The sequence below is a fragment of the Pseudonaja textilis genome, chromosome 4 (assembly GCF_049901715.1).
Source record: "Pseudonaja textilis isolate UNSWEBS1 chromosome 4, rPseTex1.2, whole genome shotgun sequence".
In the NCBI taxonomy this organism is placed as follows: Eukaryota; Metazoa; Chordata; class Lepidosauria; order Squamata; family Elapidae; genus Pseudonaja; species Pseudonaja textilis.
The window spans coordinates 72,076,053-72,091,477 of record NC_141993.1 but is presented as its reverse complement, the minus strand read 5'-3'; the positions used below and the strand labels follow the sequence as shown (position 1 = coordinate 72,091,477).

At 38.9% G+C, this 15,425-nt stretch overlaps 1 protein-coding gene across 1 annotated transcript; it reads right to left on the bottom strand.

Moving 5' to 3' along the window:
• Positions 1-12,292: 12,292 nt before the first annotated feature.
• On the bottom strand, positions 12,293-14,012 carry C4H3orf80 (chromosome 4 C3orf80 homolog). The gene has a single exon (XM_026705677.2). The coding sequence runs from the start codon at positions 13,726-13,728 to the stop codon at positions 13,057-13,059; it is 672 nt and encodes a 223-aa protein (XP_026561462.1). The 5' UTR covers positions 13,729-14,012; the 3' UTR covers positions 12,293-13,056.
• Between the last annotated feature and the right edge of the window lie 1,413 nt (positions 14,013-15,425).

The following is a 15,425-nucleotide window of genomic DNA, read 5'->3' as shown; positions in this document are numbered from 1 at the left end:
AAAACATTAAATAAATCCTATAATTTACAGCACTAAAATAATTTCAGTTCTGTCATATTTAATGAGTATGCCATTGTAATAAAAAATTAAGATATGAGAGAAGAAGAAATGTTTTGTGGGGAAAGAGAATGCACTTAGAGCTTCCTCATAATCCTTCTCAGAAGATAAGAAATAAAGGTAAGGTAAGACAGGCTGTGTTGTGTTAGACCATCTACTCGTCTTTTTTGTGGTGGAATGTGCACCTGCAGAAATAGAGGGACATGATTTTGCCAACTCAGAGCCTTTCTAGAAAGATGCCTGAATTAAGAGACTGCTTAGTCCTGAGATGGAGTTCAGACCCTGTCGTCGCCAGGAAGCAGGCAGTGAAAAGCCACAGATGGGGGAGACGAGAAGATATTCAGGGTAACCATACCCTAGAATCTCTCAGGACACATTTTATAGGTTAAAGGTTTATATATTTAGTTTGCAATACCTTGTCCATTAGGTGTAAACGAATAGAGGGCTCAGACTAGAGTCTCTGGGCTCACACTTGACATTTCATAGTAATTGGCCAGATACTTCTGGGAAACTCCTAAGAAATATGAAAAGGAGAGTCATTCTTAGATGTTCACTTGCAAGATGTTATAATCAAAGCCAAATACTTAGCACAGCACTCCCTAGCCCATAGTCTTTTGAAGAATGATAGCTGAAAACCACTAATCAATTAATATATTTGTCTAATAGACTCTGTATTATTTTCCACTCTGATGTTATCCATATAACATTAACATGTAAACAAGTTAAATTCACTACTAACATGTGCAAAATCATGCCCACATACTTCTATCTTTCTTGGTGACTTCAATCTACCTCATATTAACTGGACCCTAAACGAATGTAAAACTGAACCCATACATGCAACCTTCTACAATGCTGTAACAAATCTGGGACTGGAACAACTAGTAACCAACAATACTAGACTTAACAACTGCCTCGATCTCATTTTCTGCAATAGTTTGAATTCAATTTACGGAATACAAATTAAAGAACCCTTTTCCAGCAGTGACCACAACATGATTGACTTTTGTCAATCATATATGTCCACACAAAAATCATCATAACAATGAGATCCCCAATTATAACTTCAAAAAAGGCAACTATGATCTTATAGACAATGATCTCTCATCCCTTGATTGGCAATTTCTATTCATTGGATGGAATACTGTTGAAGACTATTACAACATATTTTTACTTGAAGTCAAAAGAGTCATCAAACTATATGTACCAATAACTACTCCAAAACCAGAAAAAAACAAATTACCCATAACAATAAGGAAGCTTCAATCCAAAAAAAGATCACTTTGGCAGAAAAACAAATCTGATCACGTTGCCAACGATATAAAAATTTATGCCACCAGATAAAGGCTGAATGCATCAATTATCACATTAAACAAGAGGAAAACCTTCTATGCACCAATTCCACCCACACTTTCTACAATTTTGTAAATAAAAAAGACTCAAGGTCCATCCCAGCCCTGAATGGACCTAATGACAAAGACTGCAACGACGACACCATTAAAACCAACCCCTTTAACACATTCTTTGGCTCAGTATTTGTAAACAGCAATGGATCATGCCCAGTATTTCCTAGTCGAATCACAGACAACTACAATGATCTAATACATATCAATTTTACAGACAATATTGAAAAAGCACTATGCAATCTAAAACCATCTCTATCTATTGGACTGGAAGGAATATGTGCCTACTTCTTAAAAAAGCTATCCACTGCCATAGCAGAACCTCTAAGCATAATCTTTGAAAAATCTTTCAGGACCAGCTTCTTGCCAAAACTATGGTCATTAGCCATGATCATCCCCATCTTCAAAAAGGGAGACCCCAGCCTAGTTGAAAATTACAGACCAATCTCTTTATGCTGTGTCACCTGTAAAGTCATGGAATCAACTATTAACCAATCCATTATCCTCCACTTAGAAACAAACAACCTACTCTCTAATAAACAATTTGGTTTCAGGAAAAAAACTATCCTGTAATCTACAACTCTTACACTGCAAAAACATATGGAACTCGATCAGGGCAAAGCAATAGACACAATCTACATAGACTTCTGTAAAGCCTTTGATTCAGTGGTACACGATAAACTACTAAAACTAAAATCTTACGGTATCTCTGGACACCTGCATAATTGGCTAGAAGCATTCCTGTCAAACAGACAACAAATGGTCAAAATTGGGAGCGTCCTATCAAATTCTATACCTGTCAACAGTGGTGTCCCCAAAGGCAGCGTTCTAGGACCAACTCTTCATACTCTACATAAATGACCTCTGTGATCATATTAAGAGCAACTGCATTCTCTTCGCTGATGATGTAAAGCTGTTCAATACCACAGACAATACTGCTACCCTTCAAAAAGACCTCAACTATGTAGCAGAATGGTCAGACAAATGGCAACCTCAAATCTTAACAAATAAATCCTCTGTCTTACATATTGGCAAAAAATAATAGAAAATAAAATACAAGCTGAATAGTCAAGACCTTGTTGATGATCCAAACTCTGTCAAGGACCTTGGAGTACTCATCTCTAATGATCTAAGTGCTATAGACCACTGTAACTACATAGCCAAAAAGGCATTAAGAGTTGTTAACCTAATCTTATGTAGCTTTTTATCTGGTGATATCACACTACTAACTAGAGCATACAAAACATTTGCTAAACCAATACTTGAATACAGCTCATCAGTCTGGAGCCCACATTAAGTATCTGATATTAATACAGTTGAGAAAGTCCAGAAACATTTCACAAGAAGAGTTCTCCACTCCTCTACTCGTTGCAGAATACCTTATGCCACCAGACTTAAAATTCTAGATCTGGAAAACCTAGAACTACATCGCCTTTGGTCTGGTCTAAGTATGGTATATAAAATTGTATATTGCAATATCCTACCTGTCAATGAATACTTCAGTTTCAACCATAACAATAAAAGAGCACACAATAGATACAAACTCAAGGTAAACCGCACCAAACTTGATTGCAGAAAAAACGACTTCAGCAATAGAGTGGTCAATGTCTGGAATACTCTTCCTGACTCTGTGGTTTCTTCGCCAAATCCCCAAAACTTTAACCTTAGACTGTCTACTATTGACCTCACCCCTTTCCTAAGAGGTCTATGGGGGCGTACATAAGTGCACCAATGTGCCTACCGTCCCTGTCCTATTGTTTATTTTTCTTATATGTATCCATTTCATGTATTCATAACTATGTTATACTTATGCCTGTTATAATTGCTTGACAAAATAAAAAAATAAAATAAAAAATAAATAGCATCAAGGACCAGGACTACTGAATAGGATTTGCTGCCTTCTTGTTCTGAGCCATATAGCATTGCCAGCTTTATGAGGGCAAGATACACTAGGGAGAGAATTAAAAAAAAAAAAACAACTAACTCACTCCTATGAGTACATGCTGATATTCCTCATTTATCAGCCAAATCCAGGAAGCTCTTACTGGATTTGCACAACATCTGCCCAACAACGATCTTGACTGTGTATCAGAATGGTCAAACAAATGGCAACTTCAAATCTCAACAAATAAATGCTCTGTCTTACATATTGGCAAAAAAAATCCGAAAATAAAATACAAGCTGAATAGTCAAGATCTTGTTGATGATCCAAGCTCTGTAAAGGACCTTGGAATACTCACCTCTAATGATCTAAGTGCTAGTGCCCACTGCAACTACATAGCCAAAAAGGCATTAAGAGTTGTTAACCTAATCTTACGTAGCTTTTTCTCTGGTAATATCACACTACTAACTAGAGCATACAAAACATTTGCTAGACCAATACTCAAATACAGCTCATCAGTCTGGAACCCACATTACGTATCTGATATTAGCACAATTGAGAAAGTCCAGAAATATTTCACAAGAAGAGTTCTCCACTCCTCTACTCATTGTAGAATACCTTATGCCACCAGACTTGAAATTCTAGAACTAGAAAACCTTGAATTACGCCGTCTTCGGTCTGATTTAAGCATGGTATATAAAATCATACATTGCAATGTCCTACCTGTCAATGAATACTTCAGCTTCAACCATAACAACACAAGAGCACACAACAGATACAAACTCAAGGTTAACCGCACCAAGCTTGACTGCAGGAAATACGACTTTAGCAACAGAGTGGTCAATGTCTGGAATACTCTACCCGACTCTGTAGTTTCTTCCCCAAACCCCAAAAACTTTAACCTTAGACTGTCTACTATTGACCTCACCCCTTTCCTAAGAGGTCTGTAGGGGGCGTGCATAAGCGCACCAACGTGCCTACCGTCCCTGTCCTATTGTTTCTTTTATTTTTCTTTTATTTTTCTTATATGTACTCATTTCATGTATTCATAATTATGTATACACTTTTACTTATCTCGTAAACAATTGACAAATAAATAAAATAAATAAATAAATAAAATAAATAAATCAATTTCCAGTGGAAAGCCAAATGGATCACTGAACACCCACAAATAGGCAGACTTATAAATGACTCCACAAAAATGGTGCCAGGCTTTGAACTATGTCAGCAATGGACAAGCCTGAATAGGATTTGCACTTCAAACTGCATCTAGCGGGACTCTTTGTATAAATCGAGTATAGCATCCTCCCCTCAGTGTGACTGCAGGGACCAATGTCAAACTGTAGATTACATCATGACAGGCTGTAAGCTGAGGGCATATACTGGTACACTGTCTGATTTATTTTCATGTACACAATGCTGTGCTTCAATGGTTAGATGGCCTAGACATTGGTATTTGAACATAGATTTTCTTTTTAAACATTTATATTTTATTGTATTTTGCTAATCTAGGTGAAATGTTAGCCCTTGTATGATATGTCATATGCTAAATAAATAAATGAGTTGGATGCAATTGAACTAATATAAGTCAATCTGCTATGCAGAAACAGTCATCCATAGCTATTTTAGAATGGGTTACTGCATTCCAGATAAATTACATGCTGGATAAATAGTACCATTGATGTCCCCTCATTGTTGTGGCCTATTTAGAATTTCTAAATAAAATGTATATTTTAATAGCAATAGCAATAGCACTTAGACTTATATACTGCTTTATAGTGCTTTACAGCCCTCTAAGTGGTTTATAGAGTCAGCATATTGACCCCAACAATTTGGGTCCTCATTTTACCCACCTCGGGAGGATGGAAGGCTGAGTCAACCTTGAGCCGGTCAGAATTGAATTCCTGGAGTGAGCAGTGAGTTAGCCCTGCAGTACTGCATTCTAACCACTGTGCCACCACAGCTCTTTTAAGGCTAATTGTTGTAAGTTTTCTCATACTTTGGACCCAATGTCTGGCGGGGGGTTGGGGGGATTGAAATCACTATTCCTTTGTGGTTTGTAGACAATGTACTAATTGCACAAGGAAATTTGGTGATCATATGTCCCTTGGATTCTTGAAAAAAGTAAAGCTGAAAATCTTTGCATAAAAACATTGGAGAAAGGGGGTATAATCATAAAAGGTAGAAAGAATTGAAATATTAAGTTCAGTCTCTTTGCTGCAAACAATGTTTCCCACAAAATTTAATACTTGAATTTTGTAAGCATTTGTTTGCCCCACAAAATAAAACAGAAGTAATTTTAATCTTATATATAGAAAGATACTGTTTAGAGGCAGACTGCATCCTTTTTCATGCCCATGTTATAATTATTTTTCTATAATTGTGAGGTATAAAAATAACCACAAAAATGCCTTAAAAGGTTTTGCCATTGCTGTTATTTTTATTCTTCTTGGCTTTTAATGAAAAAATCATGAATAATTAAAATTAAAGAGAATTAGGGAACAAAAAAAGCAAAAACAGAGAGGAACAAATATAAACATTTATTCATTCGATAAAATTTGAATTGCACATTTTGTAATTGAAAGGTTCAAGACATTTTCTTGCTGTTAGTTTTTCAGTTAGAGCTTTTTTTCAAACTTGTAAATAATAAATTACCTTCCTGGAAGTATCCGTTAGTTTTCCAATATTTTGCAACATTGAATTAATTCATTTTACAATTTTATGATTAATTTGTTTTATAGTTTATATGGCCTGAAATAAATGAATGATAAACTAGGCTAGAAGTGATTACAAGTATCCTTGATTTACAGCAGTTCATTTAGTGACAATTCAAAGTTGCAATGGCACTGAAAAAGTGACTTATGACCATTTTTCACACTTACGATTGGCAACAGTCCCATGATTACATGATTTACATTTGGATGCTTGACAACTGGTTGATATTTATGACATTTGCAGTGTCCTGGGATCATGTGGATCACCTTTCAGAACCTGAAGTGAATTATTTACACATTTGGGGTTTCTGACAAGCAAAGATAATGGGGAAGCCAGATTCACTTAACAACCATATTACTAGTTTAACAACTTCAGTGATTCACTTAACAAATGTGGCAGGAAAAGTCATAAAATGGGGCCAAAATCACTTAACAAATTTCTCATTTCATAACATAAATTTTGGGATCAAACGTGGTCATGAGTCGAGGATTACCTGCACCATTGTTGGATAATTTTGCAAAATAATTTAAAAATTGGCTAAAGTCAGTAACTAAAGAGAAAGTTCTCTAGCAATGGTAATAATTACCAATTTGATTATAACCCTTCAACATCTTTAGATCAGGATCCCAAGGCCTGGACCTCAGCTGAGTGGGAACTGGCCCACACAAGCCCATAAAGCTCCATTTGTGCATGCAGTGGGCCACTTACAAAACCTTCCGTTTTTCCCCCCTCCCCGCCCCCACCGCCCCCACTGCTGCCAGTCCACAGAGCCTGGAAAGGTTGGGGACCACTCTTCTAGATGTTTCCCCCTGTTTTCAGTCATTTTAAGTCAGCCTTGGCTCTTTCCAATTATATGGAAATGCAACTTTCTTGGAAAGGTTTTCAAAAGTGATTCGCTCTTGCTGTCTCCTTCATGGAATGGGAGAAAGTGACTGGAGAAAAGACACGGAGCTGGTTGTTATGCTCAAAGCAGAACTAGAACTCCTATTTTCACAGTTTCTAGCCAATGCCTTTAATCACATCGGCAAACTGTATTTCAAGGTTTGATTTGTATACGGTTGTTTTAGAATGTTTTCATGTCATCTATAAATTATTTTATGATAAATTTTTGATGAGTAACTAAAATACATTTGACGAGAATTATGTGCTCTTGTGAATTCCAAACTTATTTTTTATCCTGTTGCTGGATGCATATTAATATTTTAGCTTGTTATGCCTTTAGTTCTTTATTTCCTTGTCTATACTTAAGTATAATTAATGGCTTCTGTTGGACAGTAAATAAAGATTAACTATCTCAACACATTTTTCTACAAACAATTACTGTAAAGGCAAAGGAAATCTATGGTAAAAACGTTAATAACCTGAGGAAATTGCCTTACACATTTGGGGTTTCTGGCTAGCAATTTCCCTTGCATTCAGGGCCTTGGGAGTTTATTATTTACTTGAGCAGTGGCCAAAAATAAAACAGATTTATGAATGAAACTAACCAGCTTTGGTAAAGTTCTAGGGCTTTACTAGAGGTACAAATGCTTAATGTGTTTTTAATGGCTTTTTAATGCAGTCTAAGCCAATGGACACATTATAGGTTAGTCTTCAGCTTACAACAGTTCATTTAGTGATCATATGAAGTTACAACTGCAGTGAAAAAAAGTGACTTATGATTTTTCACACTTATGATCATTGCAGCAGCCCCTTGGACACATGATCAAAATTCAGATGCCTGGCAGGTAACTCATATTTATGACAGTTGCAGTGTCCCAGGCACACATGATGACCTTCTGCAAGCTTCTGTCAAGCAAAGTCAATGGGGAAGCCAGATTCGCTTAACCTGAGTTACAAGCTTAACTGTGGTGATTCACTTAACAACAGTGGCAGGAAAGGTCACAAAATGGGGTAAAATAAGAAAAATTGCTGAGAGAAAACAATGGAGAAGAAATTGGCAAGTAGTGAAAAGGATTTCATTGCTCTCTGAAAGCTTGTATTAGCAAGAAATAAGAGCCAAGGTTCTCATCTTTCTTGTCGACCTTCCAATCTGACATTAAAGGTATATTCAAGAAGACAAGTACATCAATACTTTCACAATCTAAAATACTCTTTAGGGTGCTTCTATAAACAGTTAGAATACAAAAGGCCAAGGCAGACTTTTAAAAAAAATTACATCCTTTTTTTTCTGTGTATGATTTGAAGAATATGTTTTCTTTTCCAAAAGGAAAGAAAAGTAACAAGGACATCATTTCAACTTTCTTCTGTATGCATTTTTACAGCCAGTAATGAATATATACAGTATTCAAATGCCAGCATATCCTGAATTTTTAAAAGTATATAGCCTTCTAAAATGGTTTCATCTAATAAGTGCAACATGAAGAAAATGGTACTCAGGGTACAGAAACAATAATGTATTGCTCTGTCTAATCTACACCACGGAAGTACTTACTAAGACTGCAGTGGAGAAAAAAGGCAAAGGAGTGGCAGTGAATTGCTATTTAAATACTCATTAACTATTAAGGAAGTTACAGAGAATATTTTCAGCATTAAAGACAAAGGACAGTTATGATTCCAAAGAATATCCAGTTTACCACTTCTTAAGAGATGATAAACCAGAATGTTTCTTTTTAGTACAAAAGAGATGTTTTAATCACGAACTTCATATTTCTTCATACTAATATTTTTTACCTTTAGACAGGTAAAAGTGGTTCTGAAGCCACAGTCGAGGCTTTCACCTTTCATCCTCAACTTTACACATATTACTTATGGTTTCAAGTTGAAAGTCAAGCCACAAACCTCACGTTGCTAGACCAGGACAATGTTAAAGTAAGCAAGCTGATTATTGGCAATGTATCTATCTGATTTGGGGCAATTGTAATGAGTAGTTTTTATGAAGCCATGAATAGACCTGCCAGATTTTTCATCCTCATTTAACTAAATAGGCACCAGTTTCCTCCTGTATTTCTTAACATTAAAACATATCGAGATCGGCACCTCCCCAGAGTCATCCACTGTTTTATTAAATAACCTTAAGTATGAAATTGTACACAAACTATCTTAAGTAGGACTAGAAAATATTGCTACGATTTGTTGGGACACCAGCTTCTGTAGATTTCGAAGGCCCCAAAGCCTTAGTTAACTGTTTTTTTTTTTTCCAATCCAGCGTTCCACTTTAGCATGAATTACTGAAACTTTAGCTAGCTACATTGTTTGGGTTTAAACATGTATGAGTAAAGTATGGTTGACTGGTTATGGTTCAGAATGCCATGTAAGCATGTTTTTCAGATATCAGATCTTTAATTTAAAAAAGACAAGAGATAGTGATCCTTTAAAATGTTTAAGATTTTAATGGCTGAAGTTCGACATTTACAGCATGAATGCTCATTGAAAACCACCATCAGAACAAAGATTACTGTACGTACTTGTGAATAAACCATGGATTTTAAGTGCCAAAAATTGGATTTGGCTAATCCGCAGATGGGTTTGTCTGCATGGATATAATAGTAGATTTTTCCCTCAGCTTTTTTAAAGTATTCGCAAACTTTTTAACCGAAATAACATAAAAATGTGCCACGCACAGATAAACCAATTGCAAACATTAAAACAGGGCAAAAAAAAAAAATTCAAGAATTGGCTTCTCTGTGGATGGGTGAGTATATACAATGCTACTTTTTGAAAGTAGTAAAGCTATTTACAGAGGATGGGATCATGACATCACAACTGAGACTTAATAAATGTTACGTGTAGATAGTTCCTGTTTTTGAACTGTATCAGGTTTTTTTCTGTTTTCCATATTACTCTAAGTTTATACTACGGTATGTAACATGACCAGAAGAGCCCCAACATGTGAACTTTAGTGAGTAATCTACACAAACTGAAAACAACACTTGGAATGTGTGACCCTTTCGAGGTTACTCTGTTGCAGAGTTTTGTTTGTATTTCCAATCCGGCTGAAGTCAAAGGGGCCAAATAATGCTGAAACCACATTGTATATTCACTATAATGTAATTTGAATGCCCATCTTATGGATACAAAATGTGTTGTCACATTATTGAAATGCCAAGCAACAACGGATTGCAGGTTTATCTGCCATGTGGAGTTCGATAACCAGGACTTCCTTTGCTCTGTGGGATATCCCATTTAAATAAGTTGAAGTATTAAGTGAAACTCATCCTATTCATACAACCCTCAAATTAGCACCTCTTTTGGAATTCTGGGTGAAAAAATTATTTTTCTTCTCATTAATGCTAGCCTTTCAAATATAGGGGGCGTGCATAAGTGCACCAATGTGCCTACCATCCCTATCCTATTGTTTCTTTTATATATTTTTTTCGTATATGTATCCATGTATTCATAACTATGTTTTTACTTATACCTATTATCTTGCAAGCAATTGACAAATAAAAATAAATAAAATTTGTCAGTTTGAATTTTTCCTTTTCTGTAATACGAAACTAAACTTGCTCAAAGATAGAAGGAAGCAGTTAAGAATCAAAGTCCAAATACATACTGCTTGCAGTTGTTTAGTATCATGACATAAAAGCCCAGCTAAGATAGAAAAATTTGAAGTGGAGAATTGGTAAGTATAGAAAGCATTAAGTACTGTTATTTTCTCCCTAACAGTTACGATGTTCCTTAATGTTCAGTACTTCAGGCAGCAGCTAAGCACTTAATAAAAAAAACAATTTTGTATTATTGTGTAGCAAAATCAATTGCATATATTAATGTCAAAAATTCAAGTACAAACAAGCCAGTTGAAGGGCCTATAGCCACAGTAGCTGCACTGTTCTTTATCTTCCTCCACCAATTTTTAAACGTGTAGAAACTAGAGCTCCCACTTACCTGAATATCCAGATGAGAAGTTTCCTCTGTAATTCTTCAAAATACATTGGATGAATGTTCTGATTTAGGTGTGGTATGAGTTTTTGCTATTGTTTTAAACATAACTATTAATTCTCTTGTGGTGCTACCAACAGCTTGGTGTTCAGCAACAGTTGGTTTCTACAGATGTTTAGCCAATCCTCCATACCTTTACTTGAAAGTAAGTCATGTTGAGATAACCAAGTGAGGTGGCCCTTAAACTAAAGTACACAACTCCAAATTCAACTAATGTAAATGGGATTGCGTTTAGAAGGCAATTCTCTACTTGGAACTGTGGGCTATGCTTGGTTGCTCTCTTTACATACACTCTTCCCTATTACAGGCCATCAACACCACCAGATTTCCTATTTTGCATGTCATTATCCAGAATTAAAGTTACCATCTCCAGCATTATAAAATGTGCCTAACGTTAGAAAATACCATCACTGCTGTTCGAAGTGGCCGTCATAAACCTGATGAATTAGGTGTAGAACAGAAGGAAGGGTGGGGGGGAAATGGTTTATTAACTAAGGTCATTTCTCTAATCTTAATACCTTTGAATAATTTAGTGTGTCAAGTGGTCAAAGTGCTTCTCAAATATTATCTCAGCAATGCTTGCAATTGCCCAGTAAAGTCTTATCTTCATATTTCACTTTGGTGGCCAAGGAGAAGACAGTGACAACTGAGGTATCCTCGTGAGCTGGACGTGACTGCCAAATAATAGTTCAATCAAGGTTTCCCTAAACAGAACCAACTTGAATTATTTTTTTTAAAAAAAGCAAATGAACATTTGAGCCAATCAGAAATCTTTCACTCTCTTTTATTGCAAAGAAATATACAAACAATTTTGGGAGTTCGGAGAGAAATGTTAGAGGAGATACTTAAATGAGAATGGAAGGGTGGGGTGATACATAATATTAATCCCACAAAATATTTAAAAGATAAAGTATATAATCTGCAACCTATCTGTAATACTAGTATAAAAAAAGGCAACTAAATGAATAAAAAGTGAACTATGACTCTCCTTCAAATAAAACTTGTACTCCTATTGTTCTACAACGTTAGAATAGGATGGCTTAGTATATCATTGTCTATGGAGATTCTCAGTCATCCAGGTCATGGTTGTACCAAAGGTGCTTTTTCAGGAGGCAGCTGGACTTTCTTCAAAGACATTTCTTCAAAACTTCAGAGCTGAAGCAGCTTTTTGGATGAGAAGTGAAACGCCTTCAAAAAAAAACCCCAGGAAGTCCAGTTGCCTCTTGAAAAAGCACCTTTGGGATTAATATATCATTGGTCATGAATATTTGAACACTATAAAATAATTATAATTATAAAAATTATAAAAATAATATTTTAATAATGCTCATCTACAAAAAAAAAGACAAATGACTTTTTTGTTATTAAAAAAGCTTTTTAATGAATCCCCAGTCATGACACTTTCCCAAGTCCCCAAATCTTTCTGAACTTAATAATGTCAAAGTACTTTTAAAAAAAAATTCCAGAAGGGATCCTGTGTCTTCCTCTTGATGTTCTCATCTCACATCCAGCAATGTTGATGATTTTGCATAAGCAAATTTTTCGAGTTACCTGCTGATGGCATAAGCAAATTCCAGGAAAAGAGAAATTTAAACCAACATGACTGGATTTACTGTAAGTAAAAGAATCACTCTCTTCCCTTCCAGAATTTTATTTTGGCTTAGGAAGGTACAGAAGGCACCCACACCATACAGGGACGGACTATTTAAAACAACATCAATCAAGCTCGTACTTGTGAACGTCTCCAATTTGAACGCATATCACATATTTAGACTGGCACTTAAAAGATGCCTGTACTACCATCAGGCATCTCAAATGTGAAAAGGCTGGCGGTGTTTCACAGGCAGAGGCAGAATCCGACTTTGCTACAAAGCAGCTTCTCTCAGGACTGCAACTTCGCAAAAAGGAAGCGGGGGTGGCGGGGGAGGACCGAAGAAGACCGTCCGGTTTCCCTCCCTTTCCTTTAATTTGCTATTTTCACCGTCCCACCCTAAATCTGCCCACAGAAAGAAGGGCTTCGGCGGAAGATCTCTGGCCACGCCGACGGCGCGGCTCCTTCGGTTTTGGCGGCAACCCCCACCAGCTACGGGGTGCTGGGATAAAGGCGGGAAAGGGTCTTCAGCTGCCTCTGGTCCAGCGACCCGGCTCCTCGGGGCCTCTTCCCGTCCCGGTGGCCAGGCTGGTGACGGGCAGGACCAGAGGCTGCTGGAGCCGCATAGATTCCTCGTAAGTGGGCAAATATTTCACCTCTTCGTAGTTGGGCAGCTGCAAAAAGACGGGAGAGACGACGTGCAGAAGAGGGGGCGGCAAGGACGCCTCTCGGCCCCGGCTGTCCAGCAGCGAGTCCTGCGAGGTGGCGGCCGTCCCATTCAGCGGGGTGACACGGGAAAGCGAGTCCTGCTCTTCCGCGTCGTCATCGTCGTAATCTGCCTCCTCCTCCTCGTCTTCCTCTTCCTCGTCTTCCTCCTCGCCCCGTTGTCCCGGGCGCCGGCGTCGCCTCCCGTGCCTGCGGGGGTTGGGGCAGATGATCCGCTGCAGAAAATACCCGATGGCGAAGAGCACCAGCAAGATGAGCAGCCCGGAGAGCTTCCGCACGAACCAACCCACGTTGTCCAGGAACGTGTGGAAAGGCAGCTTGCAGCACTTGGTCTCCGCGTAGGTGGCGTTGCCGTAGCTGCAGCAGCTCTCCTGCGCGCCGCATTTCTGCGCGCCGCAGCTGCCTTGGCAAGGCTGCCACAGCAAAACGGCGCCCAGCGCCAGCAGCCCCGGGGGGAATCTGCCGCCCGTCATCTCCCCCCTCCTCAGGAAAGAGGAGGAGGAGGGCTGCTGGGCTCGCTCCGGCCCGTCGCCATGGCCCGTCACCTCCGCGCTCGCTTCCTCTCCGGCTTCTTTGCAAAGTCGCTTTTCCCGGGCGCGCAACTCCCAAGCCCGGGAACAGCAGAGGGTGGGGTGCCTTGGCAACTGCAAAAGGAAATCCCCCCGCCCCACTGCCACCGCCTCGCCTTCAGGCGGGATCGCCTTCACTCCCGCAACCGAGATCTCGGACGCGGCGAGGTGGAGCGGGTCTTGCCGGCGAAGGCGGGCGGCGAGGCGGGAAACGCGGACATGTTGCACGCGGGTGATGTCTGCACAGCCGGGCAAGGGGTTAACGGGGCCGATCCGCTCGGCTTTTGCAGCGCTTTAATCTTTATTAATACAGCTGTCGTCTTCTCCTCTCGTCAACGCTCGCTCCCCTTCGCTCGGCTTGAGTGCCTCTGCTTAAGTGATTGGATTTCCCTCTCAGCGTTATTTAAATTTACTTGCTTCCGAGGCTAGCTTTCCATATTTCTTATTAAAAATTGATGGTCATCATTTGGCTGATGTTAATAGGCTTAATGCAACTCCTTTTTCCATTAGAAAGGTTGTGTTTCCTCCCCCTTTCCTTTCCTTCCCCCCACCCCCCCTTTTTCTAGCTGTGTCTTTGCTGGCCAAGAGACGGTGGTGACTTTTCTTTCCTATAGAATTTGAAGGATCCACCAGAATAGTCACTGGAGAAAATAAGCCAAGGCCAAAGTTTGGAAATCCAGCAGGATGAAAAAAGGCAAGACAGTTTTTCCCAACTTCCTATCTTCAGATCTAGGTTGAGATGTTGAATTAGGGAGCTGCTTGGAGATAACAAAAGAGTAGGTGATCTTCTCACGGCAGGGCAACCTGGACAAAGTTGACAATCACAGTTCATTGAATTACCTGGATTTGCAGAAAATGCTGAGCCATCGACTAGTCCTTCACATTTCCATTTGCCATAACTGAATTCACTAGGGTTCATACAGCATCCAAAATTGCAAAGTGTTTTTGAGTTAACACACTTAACAAATTTGGTGATCCCAGCTAATTGTGGCTGATTGATCAACATAGAGTTAAACAAAGCACATTTTGTAGGGGTCCTTGGTGTTCTCTGAGTTTGATTGATTTCTTGCAGAAGTTTGATTACTCAAAGTTGGTAACATATTGCATAGTTTGAGTAATGAAATGTCTGCAATACAACAACCAAGCTCAAGAGACCACCAAGGATTTTTCATTTCAACTACAAGCTACAAATATTCTCCAATATCAGAAAGCACATTTTACTGTGCAAACTTGCTGGAGAAAGACCGGGAGACTTGCAAATTAATTGGAAAAAGATTGGGAAGGAATAATGAGGTAACAGTAATGAAAGTAACTTATTTCTAGTTACAACTTGGAGCAGGGGGGGTCAAACTTGATTTCATTAAGGGCCACATCAGGGTTGTGTTTGACTTTTGACTTGGGGCTGGGGTGGGCATGGCCAGGGTGGGTGTGGCCAGCTCGATGTCACTCATGTTGGGGGCGCCTGTGGTGGCCTGAGCACTCTGCCAGTGAAAATGGGCTCTTGAGCTGTTTCCGGCTGCGAAGGCCTCCTGCAACCCTCTGCCAGCAAAAACAGCTCGAGAGGCCCATGTGCAGTCTTCCTGAGCTCCATTTTCGCTGGC